This window comes from Ochotona curzoniae, unplaced genomic scaffold (assembly GCF_017591425.1).
Source record: "Ochotona curzoniae isolate NIBS_2020 unplaced genomic scaffold, NIBS_Ocur_1.0 scaffold_3890, whole genome shotgun sequence".
In the NCBI taxonomy this organism is placed as follows: Eukaryota; Metazoa; Chordata; class Mammalia; order Lagomorpha; family Ochotonidae; genus Ochotona; species Ochotona curzoniae.
This window is the reverse complement of record NW_024467115.1, coordinates 30995782-31012166: the sequence shown is the minus strand read 5'-3', so window position 1 is coordinate 31012166 and position 16385 is coordinate 30995782. Positions and strand designations below refer to the sequence as shown.

At 42.0% G+C, this 16385-nt stretch overlaps 1 protein-coding gene across 1 annotated transcript in view; it reads left to right on the top strand.

Moving 5' to 3' along the window:
* SYNE1 (spectrin repeat containing nuclear envelope protein 1) overlaps positions 1 to 16385 on the top strand; it is a 444597-nt gene that overhangs the window by 279125 nt on the left and 149087 nt on the right. The window contains exons 88-95 of the mRNA XM_040965176.1: positions 411 to 596; positions 746 to 868; positions 1433 to 1615; positions 2684 to 2827; positions 7742 to 7936; positions 9005 to 9145; positions 14324 to 14491; positions 14702 to 14863. Coding sequence (XP_040821110.1) covers positions 411 to 596; positions 746 to 868; positions 1433 to 1615; positions 2684 to 2827; positions 7742 to 7936; positions 9005 to 9145; positions 14324 to 14491; positions 14702 to 14863 — 1302 coding nt within the window. The remainder of the gene's footprint in view (positions 1 to 410; positions 597 to 745; positions 869 to 1432; positions 1616 to 2683; positions 2828 to 7741; positions 7937 to 9004; positions 9146 to 14323; positions 14492 to 14701; positions 14864 to 16385) is intronic.

Genomic DNA, 16385 nt, shown 5'->3' with positions numbered 1-16385 from the left:
TGTAAATGTAGTTTTTTTTTTTTTAAGTTTAAGTCAGAAGAAAGGCCAGGTTTTGATTACTGGTAATTAGAACACCCAGCAAGGCAAGGCCCCATCTGTTGATGTTTGTGAGGAGGGTGTTTTGGTTAACAGCATGAGTTTGTTTGTATCACACTGAGCACATGGCCTAGCCAAATTATTATGGTTCCTCAACTTTGACTCTGTTTCTGTAAAATAAGAATAACAGTAGGTGCCTAGTCAAAAGGAATGGGACAGGATGTGAATACAACCTACAGATGCACATGGAAATAAGAATTACAATTTAATCCTGTTCTCTTCCCAGTCGAGTGGTCTCCATACCAGATCATATCCATTACCTATTCTTCTTTGCCTACATATCAGTATGTCATAACGTTGATGCTGTATTCCAGACTCTTCTAGAAGAATCTGAAGAAATTCACACTGATCTAGAAGCAATGGCTGAAAAGTTGCAGTACCTCAGCAGTGTGTACTACACAGAGAAAATGTCTCAGCAAGTGGCAGAAGTAGGACGGGAGACAGCAGAACTGCGACAGATCATCAAAAATCGCCTGCAGAATCTCCAAGATGCAGCCAAGGTGGAAAAAAAAAGAGGGTTTGTTGGGAGAAAGTGGGGTTAACCGCTGTGATGTGATGGGATGTCTTACTGTGATATTATTGTTCATGAGTTTGAATTTCCAGGGCAATATATACTCTCATTAATATCCAAGTGAATTTTATTCTCTAGGATATGAAAAGATTTGAGGCAGAACTCAAAAGCTTCCAGGCTGCTGTAGAACAAGCCCAAGCTAACCTAACTTCTCCAGAAGTAGGGCGTCTCAGCCTCAAGGAGCAGCTCTCACATCGACAGGTGCGTGAAAATAGACGAGAATGGATGACTGGTGGCGTGCTTTTGAAAGATTTATTTTTATTGGAAAGTCAGATATACAGAGAGGAGGAGAGACAGAGAGGAAGATCTTCCATCCGATGATTCACTCCCCAAGTGACCGCAATGGCCAGTACTGTGCCTATCCGAAGCCAGGATCCAGGAACCTCTTCCGTGTCTCCCACATGGGTGCAGGGTCCCAAGCTTTGGGCCGTCCTCGACTGCTTTCTCAGGCCACAAGTAGGGAGCTAGATGGGAAATGGAGCTGCCAGGATTAGAACTGGCACCCATATGGGATCCCGGCATGTTCAAGGTGAGGACTATAGCTGCTAGGCCACACCGCCAGGCCCCGCAGCGTGCTTTTGAAAACCAAAGGGGATAGAGAGAAAAATCCAAATGAATGATTGCCTGAGCATTTGATTTATTATTGTAATATTCCCTGTCAAACATTTATAGCTTGTGGGATAACTGTAAGTTAGTAAATGCCATTTGGATTATACAGTAGATCACAAAACACTGAATGTCTGAACCATGATATTGCCCTTTCAGCATTTGCTGGCAGAGATGGAATCCCTGAAGCCCAAGGTACAAGCGGTGCAGCTCTGCCAGAGTGTCCTCCGGATCCCAGAGGATGTGGTTGCCAGTTTGCCGCTCTGCCACACTGCTCTGCGCCTGCAGGAGGAGGCTAGCCGACTACAGCACTCAGCCATCCAGCAATGCAACATCATGCAGGCAGGTGCAGCTGTGCCCCGGGCTCTGCCAGCGGTGCCCACGCCAGCAGAGCAATGGCGAATGAGTCATCGCTCCTTTTCTTAGCATTGTGTGGGCTCAGCCAGCAAAGCCTACCCAGAGTGTAACATTTGACAGTGTGGTGGTTATATAAAATCAGGAGATTAAAATGCTGTCATTTGGATCAGCCACAAAGGTCTGGGGAAAGCTCTCCAAAAAAAATGCTTTGATGATACAATCTGTCAGTGATTTATTTCTAACAAAGAACAACTTAAAAGGCAAACCTGTGAGCAGCCATACATTTTCATCTGTTATTATTCACTTAACACTATGGAACCTAACAATACAGCTTCTCTATTATGATTTGATACAGATACCTTTTTTTTTGTCATTTCAGTGTACTGATTTTTAGATGCATTTTCTTGCTTGAGAATCACATTCAACTATAACTGTTATACAAGCAAATTCAAGTACAACTGCTACAAGCTTAGTATATAATTTATAGTATGCCATCTTCAACTAAAAATCATTAACAGAAGAAATGAAACTCTTTACCTTATATCTTTCAGTCAACTTTTTTCATCAGAAGTTGAAGCAATAATCTCTTGTTGAAATTGCCACTTGCCCACTTGATCAACTTTCCTTGCCCCTTGAATTAGCATGGAATTTCCTATAAATTCCTGAGCCGGGAAGTCATGCATAATTCATATTTTTCTCCTCCCATGCAGCTCTTAGCCCAGTGTCTTACATATGCAGGATTCCTTATGGGGAAATGAAACCACACTGTTTTTGACCTCCTGACAGCCATGTTTTTTTTCTGGGGACAATACAGAGGAGAGCAGAGAAAATCCAAACCATCTAAGGATTTGTAATCCATCAACAATTCCTACTGCAATGTTTTAGAAAACTCTGAAATAGCTAAGCAAAATTGAGAATGTGGGCCTTCTAGGAATTTTTCTCCATCCTTCCCATATTCTCTAGATACACAGATAAACGACAATTAGCACAATAGGGCAGACAGCAGCATGGCATCATTTACCCAAATTGATTTCTGTTTCGTTTCTCCCCTAGGAGGCGGTGGTGCAATACGAACAATATGAGCAAGAAATGAAGCATCTCCAGCAGCTGATAGAAGGGGCTCACAGAGAAATTGAGGATAAACCTGTGGCCACCAGTAATATCCAGGAGCTGCAAGCCCAGATTTCCCGACACGAGGTGAGACGGGCAGGTGGGGAGAACAGCAGGGGTGGGCAGGTGGCTGGCTCGCCATAGATGATCCGCTGCCAGCAACTGGGAGAGAAAGTTCACCCTGTCCTGTGCAGTCAGTCCTGAGGCAACCATTTTGTTTTCTGTTGCATGTAGAGTTTTGCTGATTCAGTCCTGGACATCTATAACCTTGTCATATGTTATTCATGCCATATGTGAGCTGCTTGAATAGTAGTTCCACCTATATTTTCTCCTATAGTTATAGACATTATATATGTATTGATAGATTCTTCTATGCATTGGCAGAAAGAAAACAAGTGTTTATTTTTTAAGTTCTCCTATCTGTTAATTTATTCTCCAAATGTCCGCAGTAGCTGGGGTGGTTCAACACAGGAGCCCACACCCAATGTGGATCTCCTAAGTGCGCAGCAGGAATGATGCTAGTTGAGCTATCACATTGGGCCTCATGGGAAGCTAGAAGCAGGAAGCTGGAATTGAGAATGGAGCTGAGACTGAAATCCAAGCACGCAGAATTAACTCCTGCACAAAATGCCTGATTGCCATGGAAACTTTAGAAACCACTGTTTAAGCAATGTGTAGATAAGACTAGTCTGTCACATAGATATGAGAAGGCATTTTTGATACTGTGACACTTGATCCAGATTTTTAACATTTAAAAACATTTATTTATTTATTGCAAAGTCAGATATACAAAGAGGAGGAGAGAAAGAGAGGAACATTTTCCATCTGCTTGGTTCACTCCCCAAGTAGCTGCAGTGGCTGGAACTGAGCTGATTCAAATCCAGGAGTCAGGAGCCTCTTCTGTGTCTCCCACGTGGGTGCAGGTCCCAAGGCTTTTGCTGGTCCTACTGTTCTCCAAGGCCACAAGCAGGGAGCTGGATGGGAAGTGGGGCCACCAGAATAGAACCAGTGCCCATGTTGGATCCCGGCATATGCAAGGTGAGGACTTTAGCCACTAGGCTACCAGGCTGGGCCCCCAGATTTTTGTTGCAACAATCCTAGAATAACAGGTATTACTCAAAATTTTTTCGTTTTGTATTTTTGAAATAACTTCAAAAGTGTAACAAGATTTTTTTTTTATAATACTGCTGTGAGATAAGGATCTTTAAAATCGTTTGCATTCTCCTAAACATAAAACTAATTTTTTAAAGTGATTCCCTGAGTTGTCATGTCTAGGAATTAATTAAAACCAAACTGAAGCCCGGAATTTGGGCTCCAAATTCCATTATTTTTCTACTGTAGCAGAAGTTACTTATTTCCTCCTTGCACAAAAGGAAGGGATGAAGGAAAATCCGTGACTTACCCACGGGGCGTGCTCTCAGCGTGGTCAACAGCTCACCGCATCTTCTGGTTCCTAATCTTCACTTTGTCATACCTGCTCCTCACAGTCCTAAATTCCAGGGTAGCTGGAGATTTTTCAAAAAGTTCATAACAAGTTTCTCTTATACACAGAGCCATGCATGAACTTCCGACATTTTTGAACCTACGTAAACTCTTTAATTCAAATTCCTCGTGAACTTTTCAAGTATTCTGAAGTATTTATTTGATCCTGTGTTTTAGAACATATTTTCCTGAAAGTAATGGCATGGCCCTGGGTGGGGTTCATTGTATGTATAAAACAAACACAGGAAGGGATGTGCTAAACACAGAAAGCCTGATGGATGATAACAGAAAAGTTGAGACAGGAATTCTTCCTGCATTTTCTGTCTGCTTTTAATTGAATTTTAATCTAACAGTCAACCCAATTTTATGTTATTACTATAACTCGGAAAAATAATATGCAATTAATTTCTATGGAGTTTATTTTTTATGATGCTCTAAAACTTACTTTTGCTTGGATGGAATTATGTTGGCACTTTTAGATCAAAGCTGAGAGTACTTGGACCCTTGTGGCTGCCGACCTGGTACAGAAGGCGACTGCTATACCGGGCTGGCTTCTTTCACCTGAAATTCCCACCACTGCAATCACGTTCAGAAAGAAGTGGTGGGTGGGAGTTAGGGCGCAGTGGATGAAACTGCTGCGTGTGATGGAACTACTCCATGTGGGAATTCCTACCTGTTCCATTTCCACCTGATCCAGCTTCCTGCTACTGCGTGTGGGAAGGGATCTGAAGGTGGCACAAGTGCCTTGGTCCCTGCCAGACATGTGGGGGACTAGGATAAGCCTGGCTGCTGGCTGATGCCTGGACGTGGCTGGTGGGGAGTGAATCAGCAGAAGCAAGATACGGCTCTAATTCGCTCTACCTCACCTTCCCCACCCCACTTTCCATTTCAAATAAATATTTTGAAAAATGTAGCCAATGAAATTTAAGCACAGAGGGGCTGATGTTGCAGTAGAGTGAATAAAGCTATCACTGTGATGTCAGCATCCCACATGGTCACTGCTTGGAGTTTGAGCCGCTCCACTTAGCATCCAACTCCCTGCTAATTGCCAGATAAAAACAAGGGAAGATGGCCCAAGAACTTGGGCTGCTGTCACCTGTGCTGGATTTATGAAAGAAATTCCTGTCCCCTGGCTTCCGCCTAGTCCGTTCTTCACCCTCCCCTGCAGACTCCCTAAACCTCTTTACCATTTTCCCCAACATTATCGAAATAGTATAATCCTTCAGAAACAACCAAAAGTCCAACCTTGAAGTCCAGCCATTCAAGTGTACCGTGGCATTGTGATCATAGACAAAGGGAAAAAATCTAGTATCGAATTGTCAAGGTATATATAACAATTTCATATGTCCCACTAACTTTTTCAGTTTAACTTTTGATTTTTATTTCAAAGGCAGAGGCAGAGGGTTTTTTTTCTGCCCATTGTTTATGTCTAAATCCCAGCAACACCTGGATGCGTCAAACCAAGCCTGGGCTCCACGTGTGGGTACCCATGACTGCACCCCGATGTGAGGTGTGGGCGCCAGCTAGTGTCATAGTTACTGCGCCAAGTGTCTGTTGTGCTTTCCATTGGATTTTTGAAGCAGCTTCCTGAATACAAATGCATACATTCACCATCATCCACATGGGTTGAGGATCCTTGATTTGAAACACTTGTGACCAGAAGTGTTTCTAAAGTTTGAATTGTTCGAATTTTGGAATAGTTGTGCAGGCATTATCAGTTGAGCATCTATAACCTGAAACATGTTTCAGTTTTTCATTTTCAGCCTATTCTTCTTGAGAATGTGTAACACATTAACTGTTACCACTCAGTCGTATTTGAACAAAATAGACTGCACCACAATAAACCAACCTACACAGCAGTGGGACAGAACATCTGTTTTGCTAAGGGGGGAGGGGCAATTCTGGAAGTACCATCACTTGCATTAGAGTCAAACGGGCAGGCTATGGGATGTGGATTCTTGCAAACCAAATAATTTGCCATCTTTGGGTGTGTTGATTACCACTGCACTTTAAGAAAGATCCAGATGAATTGTGCACATGATGTAGTTGGGAATTTCATTGTAGGAAGAGGGTGCTTGCTGTCAGAATGGACATACCTTTGCAGGGCTCTGCTGCGTGACCTTGGCTACCTCGAGAGTGTTAAGCGTGCAAGGCTAAAGACTGTCCTCTCCCCAGATTCATGTTCACCCAATTGGGGTGAGTGCTTCAAGAAAACCTAGTGAGTTGGAACTCATGGAGCCATTGGCTATTTTCTGTATATGTTACATGATTATAATACACACCATTTGTTGATATTTCACATGTGCTAGTTACTACACCAAATAATGCTAATTTTTAAAAAAAATGCTTGGATTTAATTAAGCATGTACAGCCTGAGATAAAGATGTGCTTATTTTATTTTAAATACTTAAACATTTTTTTTTCTGTAATGCTGCAAGTCAAGAAAGCAAGTGACTGGCTGAGTTCTGCTGGCCTACTTTTCATAGAGAAGAGGGAACCAAACAACATAATGAGATATTATATCCCTGTACAAACATAGGTGGTCTTCCATTGTACATTGATATGTTACATGTTCAGATGTGTCACAAATGTGTCCTATGAAGGCAAAGAACAGCTTCAGGTAAAGGAGCCCAATAAAAGGTATAGAAAAATACAGGAATTTTACAGTCCTTGGATGTTCTAGGATTACATGTGTTATTATACCTTTTCATTTCTAAAGGTGCAAGAAGGTATAATTGTAGTGTTTAATAGTGAAGCAAGACTCTGTCATATCTCAGAACTTGCAGGCTCCTAAAACAGATGTGCGGGGTCACCTTCCTAACAGCATTTTGCTGCCCAGAACACATTGCCAATAAGCTGTCAGTCAAAGGTTTTCAGAATTCAGAGCTATTAGATATGAACTGCCTTTTGGGTCCAAGGGCCTGGTTGGAGGCCTCGGCTGTATGTGGGATAATAACGGGGGTGCTTGGGAGAAAATGATGCCTGTGTATAAAATTTCCTGTGGACTTCACAGGCATTATTAGCCAGTCCAACTCTGGGTCACAGGAAGGGGCAGGCACTTTCCTTTGCAATTCCCTGGCTCTAAATGACTGGCATGGCTGCTGGCTGGACTCAATATGGTTAAGAGCTGAGCAGTGCGTTTTTCTTTAGTTTTAATCATCACGTGACCTCATTTTGCCGGCATGAACATCTGGTCCATTGAGATGCTGTGGCGTAGTGAGGAGAGCTACCAGATCTTAATAGTCAGGAAGTCGGTGGTCTCCATAGGGGCTTCCCTCTCCCCTGTACTCCTTTTGTTCCTGCTCTGCCCCCAGCGCTGCCGACTCCCCCGAGATGCGTGCAGCTTGCTCGCTCTCCCTGCTCACTCTGCACATCCTGCTCCCCAGCCACCCGTGCTGCCGCCTGCAGGGCGGTGTGAGCTCATTGGCTCGCCTTGCAGGAAGATGAACGCCACCACTTCTGTTTCCTTTTGATGCTGCTCTGACCCGGGGGAAGGAAAAAAAAATTATGTTTTCTCAGGAGCTGGCTGAGAAAATCAAGGGCTACCAGGAGCAGATCGCCGCCCTGAACTCCAAGTGCAAGATGCTGACGATGAAAGCTAAGCACGCCACCATGCTGCTGACGGTGACGGAGGTCGAGGGGCTGGCGGAAGGGACCGAGGACCTGGACCGGGAACTCCTCCCCACGCCTGCGGCCCAGCCCTCTGTGGTCATGGTAAGGGGTCCAGTCCGGGCGGCTTAGCTCTTGTCACTGCAGGCAGGCTGAGGGCGCCACAATTGATCTTTCTCAAGACTTTATTTAGGGATCCACAGATGCAAAGGGAGGAACAGTTTCCTTAACTCCCTTTGACTGTACTTGGGGTGGTGCCAGTGACTGACAGTAAACAGAGGCAGTTGAAACAAAACTGTTTTCTGGAGACTGCTGAATTACTGAGCCTGTCAGAGCGTGGCCGTGCTTTCCTGTATAATTTAACCATGATATCGGAAGACTTTCTTTTTCTCTTGTCTTTGCCCTTTATTTTTATTTTTTGTTTGTTTGTTTTTGAAAAAATTCCTTTGCATGAACTTCTAGTTTTTTTTTTTTTTGAGGGGGGCGGGGAGGGAGAATTGAAGAGGGGTTAGAAGATTCTGAGTATTTATTTAGTTGTGGGTATTTTTTAGCTAACTATCTGAGTAGAGAAGTGCATGTACTGCCTGCACAAGAACAACTCTTAAGAAAAGAGAAAATACAAAATTTAGCTTTTTGCTTGCAGAAACAAATTTCTGTCATCTCACTTCTGCACCATTCTTTATTTCCCCATGCATTTTGCTTCTAAATTGGTTTGGGTGTTTTGGTAACTCTGGTGTTTTCCAGTGCTGAGTGTGTTACCTCCTGTGTGCCCTGCCTCTGGTAACTGCAACGTCCCCAGGCACTTTGGGCAATACTTGACTTTGGGTGCATGCGTCTCCAGATATGATCCGTAATCTGAGATGTTTATAAAAGGTCTCACTTTGTTTTATAGAACCTTACACAGACATTCATCAAAAGGGGGTGGGATCAACTATGCTTATCAGTGCTCTTAAAAGTACTGTGCATCCTGCATCCCTGTTTGTTCATCAGTTGGTTTCTAGCATCGTGTTCACTTGAAGACAGAGTTTTAAATACTAAGACACTGTGTAAATTTGAGTCTCCGTGTTTCTTACTTTGTGCTAGAATGTTCTTTTTTGGCCTGTGCCTGAGCAGGTCTTTTGTTAACATAGCTAACTGATTTTCCTGTCCTTTGGGCTACATTTCACGTGGCAGATGACTGCGGGTCGCTGTCACACTTTGCTGTCACCTGTCACTGAGGACTCTGGGGAGGAGGGAACCAACAGTGAGATCTGCTCTCCACCCACGTGTCGTTCCCCTTCACCTGTGGCTAATCCAGAAGCTTCTGTTAACCAGGTACCTCCCTCGTGCTGCTGTTCTCACTGGGACCTCTGGGAGAGTGCAGGACTTCATTTTCTGTTCTCAGGAGGCTGTGGCTGGGATGTGCACACCTGCACTTTGTTCCAGGGCCACACCTTCAGTTGTCAGAGGTGTACAAACGGTGACTGCCTTGTGAGATGAGACTGCTTGCTCACTGTACTGGCTCCTTTCCTGACCTACTGAGATGAGGAGACAAATAAGATAAAATAAAAAAGGCCGTGTAAACTTTGGTTTACAAGGGTGTAATAGCTATATTTTCTAACAATCGCATGCAGTGGGATCCTAACAGACAATGAAAGGTCTGTCTCACTCTTGCAAAGTTATACAAATTCACAGCTACCTTAGCATTCATGAACACAGTATTGACATCTGCTAGCTCAGATTCTGCAGATTCAGAACTTCCCTCCATTATTATACTTTTCTCTTATGAAATCATTGTGAACCAACTTAAAGAGTATTTACCATTAAATACTCTGAAATATCTAGTTAATTTGATTGATCTTACTTCTCTCTCAATAATCTTACACTTTATTTCCTAGCAAACAGAGATAAAAACTGGTTGTTAATAAGATCCCTTTTAGTATGCAATATATTCAACATAAATTCTGCTAAACTGAAGAGCTTACATGATACTGGATACAAATAAAACAGTTGTTTTTATAATAACTAATGATATTTACTGTATGTTAATTAGTATTATATACATAGTTACTATGAAATGTGACATTCAAAAGGATTCAAAGATTTTTTAACAAAGAAACATTGAGCAGAACAGATGTTTTAGAAATTATAAATCATATTAGTTTATTTTAAAATGAGACATTTAAATAGTATTTCTCTGATACAGAGAATTCCTACTGCTGCATGAAAAAAAGGCAATATAAAACTCAACGAAAACTTCAGACAGCACAGTTCTCTTGATAACAATCAGTGTAGCTCAAGGGAAGTTATGAATTCACTGATTTATTAAATAAATGTGAAGCACTTGCCTGGCATAGGACCGTGCTCTGGGCCATAGGGGTGCAACTGAGAATGATTTAACAGTGGCCCTGTCAACAAAATGCTTACAGTGCAAAGAGGAAGGTGGATGTGGGACAAATAATAGCAAAAGCCATAACAGGAAATTAAAAACAACAATCGAGGAGAAATCCAGGCCCTATGGGGAACTTGGAAACAGTCCTCCAGTTCCTGCTAAAAATAAGTATTACTCATTCTTTGACCATAAGCTCTGCCTGAGGCCACAGTTGTTATGAGAATCAGAGAAATTGGCCTTTGGTTAATTCTATACTGCATATTTAGCGTTTGTAAAATATTCTAATTGCACAGTGCTGATCTTGATGCTGACACTGTTGAATGACTATGCTTTTGGTGAAATTATAATCTGCCTGCTAGCTGCTGCAAAGCATCTGACTACACATACCAGAGTTCCCTGTGGCTGATAAAGTATGTATTGTATTAATACCGAATGGCAACCATTAAGGCTCAAAACTGAGTAAGATGGTGCTTGGTTTTAATCCCCTTTTGATACCACCCTCCTTTAACCATAGGAAAATAACACTTGTATCACATTATTATATTGTATCACATTATTCTGCATTTTGGTAGCAATGTCTTGTTTAGTTCAAATCCAACAGCTTACTCAGAGGAGGCAGTTAAAAGGCAAGCATATCATTGGTGTTTCTGAAACCAATGGATCTGTCATTTCAGCCACATGTTATTCCTGTATAATAATATAACATGTATTGTGTTATATATTTGGTAATATGTGTTTTTGTATTTGTAAATTTAAATTTAATATATGTATGTGAATGTGTTATTATCTGTGGTTTCAGAAACCCACTGGGTACTGGAATGGAAGGAAGGGAGAGTGTGCAGTAGAGTTTGGACAGTGGTGTGATGGAGAGAAATATAGGGTGTTATGGGAGGCCAGAAAAGAACCAGACCCTGGCTGGCTTCAGGCACAGCTTAGGAAAAGCTCCGTTTAGATTGGAGGGAGCTGTACTAGCAAGGTGACTGGAATGATTTCTGGTGATGAGAGATGATAAGTTTATTCAGGCAGAATGACTCACATGAGGGAAGCTACAGAGGCAGGAAGAAGAATGGTTCTTCAACCGCAATGAGTTTGGTAATATTGGAGAAAGTAGATTTGATGAGAAAAGATGGAAGCTGGAACCAGCTTCCAAAGGACATTGATGAAAGAGTCAGATCCTCATGCAGAAGTTAAGAGTAGATATTGGAGAAACAGCTCTGTGTAGAACTGAGTTGGACCACTGATCTTGATCAAGGTGGACAAGGAAGAGATAGGCCTGGAGCTAGAAAAGCTACATAGGGACAGAAGTTACAGACCTGGTCCTTTAAGGTCATACAAATGGGAGACACAGATCAAAGATTCGACATGGCCCTGGGGCACACCTTTCCACTTAAATGAGCCTGTGTGTTCTCTGTGAGAATCACTGTAGACATGTAGTCACTATGCCTTCTGGTTAGGAACAGAAGCCATGGATCTGAGCTTTCAGAAAACCTCTCTAGCTTAATGATGAGATAAGTCAAACTAGACAAGTCAGACCAAATGCCACAGGCAGTTTACAAGCTGCTTATTCACAATATTTAGGTTAGGAGGTCACTTTTATAATGCGGATCCTGGCAAGAGTAGGCCTCCTTGGAGCCTCATCAATACTTGGCAGTGAATGGAGAAGGAGAAAAGAAATTGAAAGTGAATTCCAGTGACTGAATGATAAATTTATTGTTTTTTTCTAATTGATTTTTCATCTGAAATTCCATTTAGAAGGCTTGAGTTTGGGGCATAGTCCATGAAAAAGAGGAGATGTAATTATGAGGCTTAACACCCAGTATTAATGGACTGGAAAGCTGAAAGAGAGTGCAGTATAAAAGGCAAGTGTTTCTCAAATGGGACCCTGCTGAGAGGACAGGAGAAAGGCTGGAAAAGAATCATTTACTAGAAGAGAAGCCACGGAAGACTTTGGTGAGAGCCATGTCGATGCAGGCATCACAGTGCAAGCCCTCATGGGTACTTAGAAGTGATTTGAGTGTGAGAATGTGAATAGATGAAGGAACCTCAAAAGTTTTTGGAAAATAAAATGAATGGATGAGTCTACTCAAATGAGGAAGTTTTGAATGTGGGATTCAAATGCATAGAGATATCCGTCATACAGAAGTAATCTTCAAACATTTCATGAAAATATATAAAAATATGCATGAATTTCAGATAGTTTACAGCAGAACAAGTGTATCTTTTGATTCCATTTTCTAAGAACACTTTGAAGAACCATCAGCCCTCTGTGTACCACCCCGTTACAAGACACCGATGCACGATGCACTGTCAGTCCTACATACTGGATTATGTAGTGACTGGCAGAAGATGGGGAAATGAGAATTAAGACAGTGTGAGCAAATGTGTTCTTGGGAAATGATCCATCACAGTTTGATTTGTACAATTTTCTAAAACCATGATATCCTCCAGGGAAAAAGAAAAGATGTAAAAACACACACAACATGGTTTTTATAAGTTGTGCTCAATGCCAGCCTGGAGGGAGTGTTAGTCAAGTGAAGTCCTTGAAACATCAATTTATGGGATTCTTGATACAGGTGGGAGAATGGTCCTTAAACAGGAAAGGATAATTCAGCAGATAGACAGAGTTGAATATTTAGAAGCTGTGCACTGTTATCCTGATGGCTTCCATTGTGATCGCAAGCTCATGGTCTCTACAAAGTAAAATTGGATTGAGTCATTGGGATTTTCCTAGTGGGGGAAATAGAATTTAAGGAAGTAGGAGAAATGCGTGTCTTGGCAAGAAAGAGGATTATGCCACTTTAAATACAGTGAGAAGTGTATAGAAGTAGGAGGATGGGCAGTTTAGTGATGACAGCGTTGAACATGTAGAGGAATGTGGTGAGGTTCAGGAGAGCGTGTCAGTGCACTGGAGCCCATTGAGGACCTGAAAAAACCGCAGTGACCCACACAGAATATAGAGAAGGTTGAGAATGAGAATCTGTTTATAAATGTTGAGGACATATCTGCAGGCCTCAACTGCACACACACACCACACACACACGCAGAGGGTGTCTGGTCACTGTCACTCAAAGCCACACCCGAGATGCAGGTTGTAAGCGATATGCTACAAGGATCAGGGGAGCGTACAGAGGGCAGTCTTGCTGGCTTTCAGGTGTGACTATTCCCAGTCTAAACTCATTCCATTCCATGGAAGCCTCTTAGAGAGCACCTCCCCAGCAGCAGGCCCCTTCCTGCTCTGGCTTTATTTTCTGATGTTGCTAGAAGCTTCTTCAAGACTTTTCCCCATGGTCATCAGTAAGTCTCAGTTATTTTAAGTTGGCATCATTATCTTTAGCAGAACTGTAATGGTAGTGAGATTTAACAGACAATAACTAACCATAGACTATAGCATTGTTCCTCCAACTAAATTTCTATGGAAATGTAGACAGATAAATGTAGAAACAATTGAAAATAATATTATATGTATCAATTTGGTGTATTTCATTGTCATTATTAATAGGATACATAATGCTATTTATAAGTTTTCAAATTAAGATGATTTATCATTTATTTTAACGATTTCATCTATTGGCCCAGGAAGTGAATTCAAAGAATCCAATGTTATTTGTTTCTCAAAACAGCTTTAACTTCCCCATTACACTTTTATTGAATATTTAAATATTTAACACATAATTCATAAATAAATCGGGAATATCTTGCTGCATCTAAGAACTACTTCTGTCACTTTAATTTTATTTAAATCTAGTACAGTAAAAGTATTCATAACCTTGAACTGTACCTTAAGCAACAGTTCAGGAACTAGATAATTTCTTTTGGCTGTTTTAGTTCATCAGTCCTTAAATATACATGCACCCCTTAAATCATTTGCAGTTCCTTTTGGCCAAACAACTATTAAGAATTAATGTTTTCATCTTGAAATAGTGTTTTTTTAATATAAACCAAAATTCCAAAGCAATTTGAATGTGCTTTATAGATTCTTGTCACAAGAATTTGCTAACTTTTCCTGGCATGCAGTCCCAGCAAAGAGCTTAAGCTTTTAGCCCTTCCCTCTGCATGGCACACAGTACCCAGAGCACATGAATCCAGACCTTGGGAATCTAATACAACGCTCTCACTGCCAGGACATTGCTTATTACCAAGCCTTGTCTGCTGAACGGTTACAGACAGACGCTGCCAGGATCCATCCCAGTGCATCAGCCTTACAGGACTTCTATGAGCCAGGACTGGAGCCATCTGCCACGGCTAAATTGGGTGATCTGCAGCGTTCATGGGAAACCTTGAAGAATGTGGTAAGTGCTTAAAACATGGAGTGGTTCAATCCCCCTAGACTCTGATCACCTCAACAATGGTCTTATGAAATACTTGCAGAAAGTTACACATCCAGTGCACAGTTGAGCACCCTCTTAGGGGCCAGCGGGTAAAGCAATAAGGAAAGAAATGTGGTAACATGGGAGATAAGAGGCGAGCAAACAGCTGGTAAGATCCTTTTGCTTGTTTAGATCAGCGAGAAGCAGCGCACCCTCTATGAAGCTTTGGAACGCCAGCAGAAGTACCAGGACTCCCTGCAGTCCATCTCCACAAAAATGGAGGCCATCGAGCTAAAACTCAGCGAGAGCCTGGAGCCCAGCAGGAGTCCAGAGAGCCAGATGGCTGAGCATCAGGTAAAATGAGAGGTCACTTCTGTTGTTTGCCTGCTTAAATAGGTGCGCTCTGGTGACTGGTTGACCTGTCAGCCACGTATTTGGGAGAGCAAGCTGATGTTGCCTTTGCTTAATCAGCTGTTACACAGTGAGCCCAGTCCCGAGGCATGGTTGTTTCAGGTAGTGATCTCTGAACAGAAGGCAAGAATCCAGATCTGGCACCTAATGGTGCTACCTGCATTCATGCTACTTTTTGACTTTTATTGCACAAAGTGTCTTTCCATACAGTTGCCAGCTTGTTCTGATTTTGTCTACTTTCTCTGGGCCCGCACTTGCCTACTCTCACTCAAAGGAACACACCTCAGACCACAGTGGACCAAGAAACAATTCAAGAATAAGAGGTTTTAGGTTCTTGTCTGTAATCATCCCTGACTTACCTTTTTATTTAATTATGTAAATTTCAGCTTTACATGAAATACAGTTATCACATTAACTTAAGTCAGAATGCATCAACCTAAAATATGTTTGAATGAGTGTACATACATTAAAATCTGGTTTACGTGATGGATAGTCACATTTAGGAATGCATGGTCGTTTGCATATGGTATGACAGAGTCTAAAAATTCTGAAACAAGAATTTACCTGCATAGTCAGTTATCAAGATATAAGGAAATGAAGGCTGTTCCCAACCCAAACCCTAGGAGCATGCGACAATGCTGAAAAGGCATGGGAAGAGATATTTTTAGATGTTAATTAAGAGCTATAAAAGCTTGGTGTGATAGATGTATCCATCAAGAGCAGAAAAAAATTTATCAGCTGTAAAAGCACAACTCTTGTTTCTCGTCTTTTCTCTCCTCTGCAACTTGTGATTTCGGAAGCCACAGTAACTTAGGCTGTACCGCTTGTTCACATGTGTAATCAGATACAATTGCCTTGTTTTGCAATACAGGACCTTTCAGTATACAAATGAGCACATTTCATCTAGAGATGCAATATTGAGACACAGTGGTTTCAGCCTTGTGACACTCCTGTGACTTCTTCAGATAGAGATATAAGTGCATAGCCTCCATTTCCATGGCTTCTTTAAGGACTTGGGAAGATGTTTCTGCTACTCCCAAGTCATCCTAATCGGTCTTGTTTGGGGTGGGTGCAGTGAAAGTCTGACCAAGCACAACGACCTCAGGGACCAGGTGACATAGCCCTAGTGTTGTCCTCTGAGCTCACTATGACCTCTCTTCTAGAGGAGCCCTGGTATGCCATAGCCATCTTTAACCTATGTGCCAGTTTCCTAACTGCTAACAGCCACCTCCTTCTCAGCTGAAAATGCTCTCTCCTGGCCCAATGTGTTCTCTGCGGCTTCTTACTCTTGAAGTCCTTCTATCCAACCATTACCTCCCATCCTTGTTTCATGGTTCCTAGTGGAATAGAGCACTTTCCTCTATTTTGCTATAGCCCTGCAGACCAACTTTGATGGGATCACTTCAAGAATTCAGAAAGATGTGTCAGGGCCAGGCACTGGGACAGCAATGAAGAAGCTACTTTG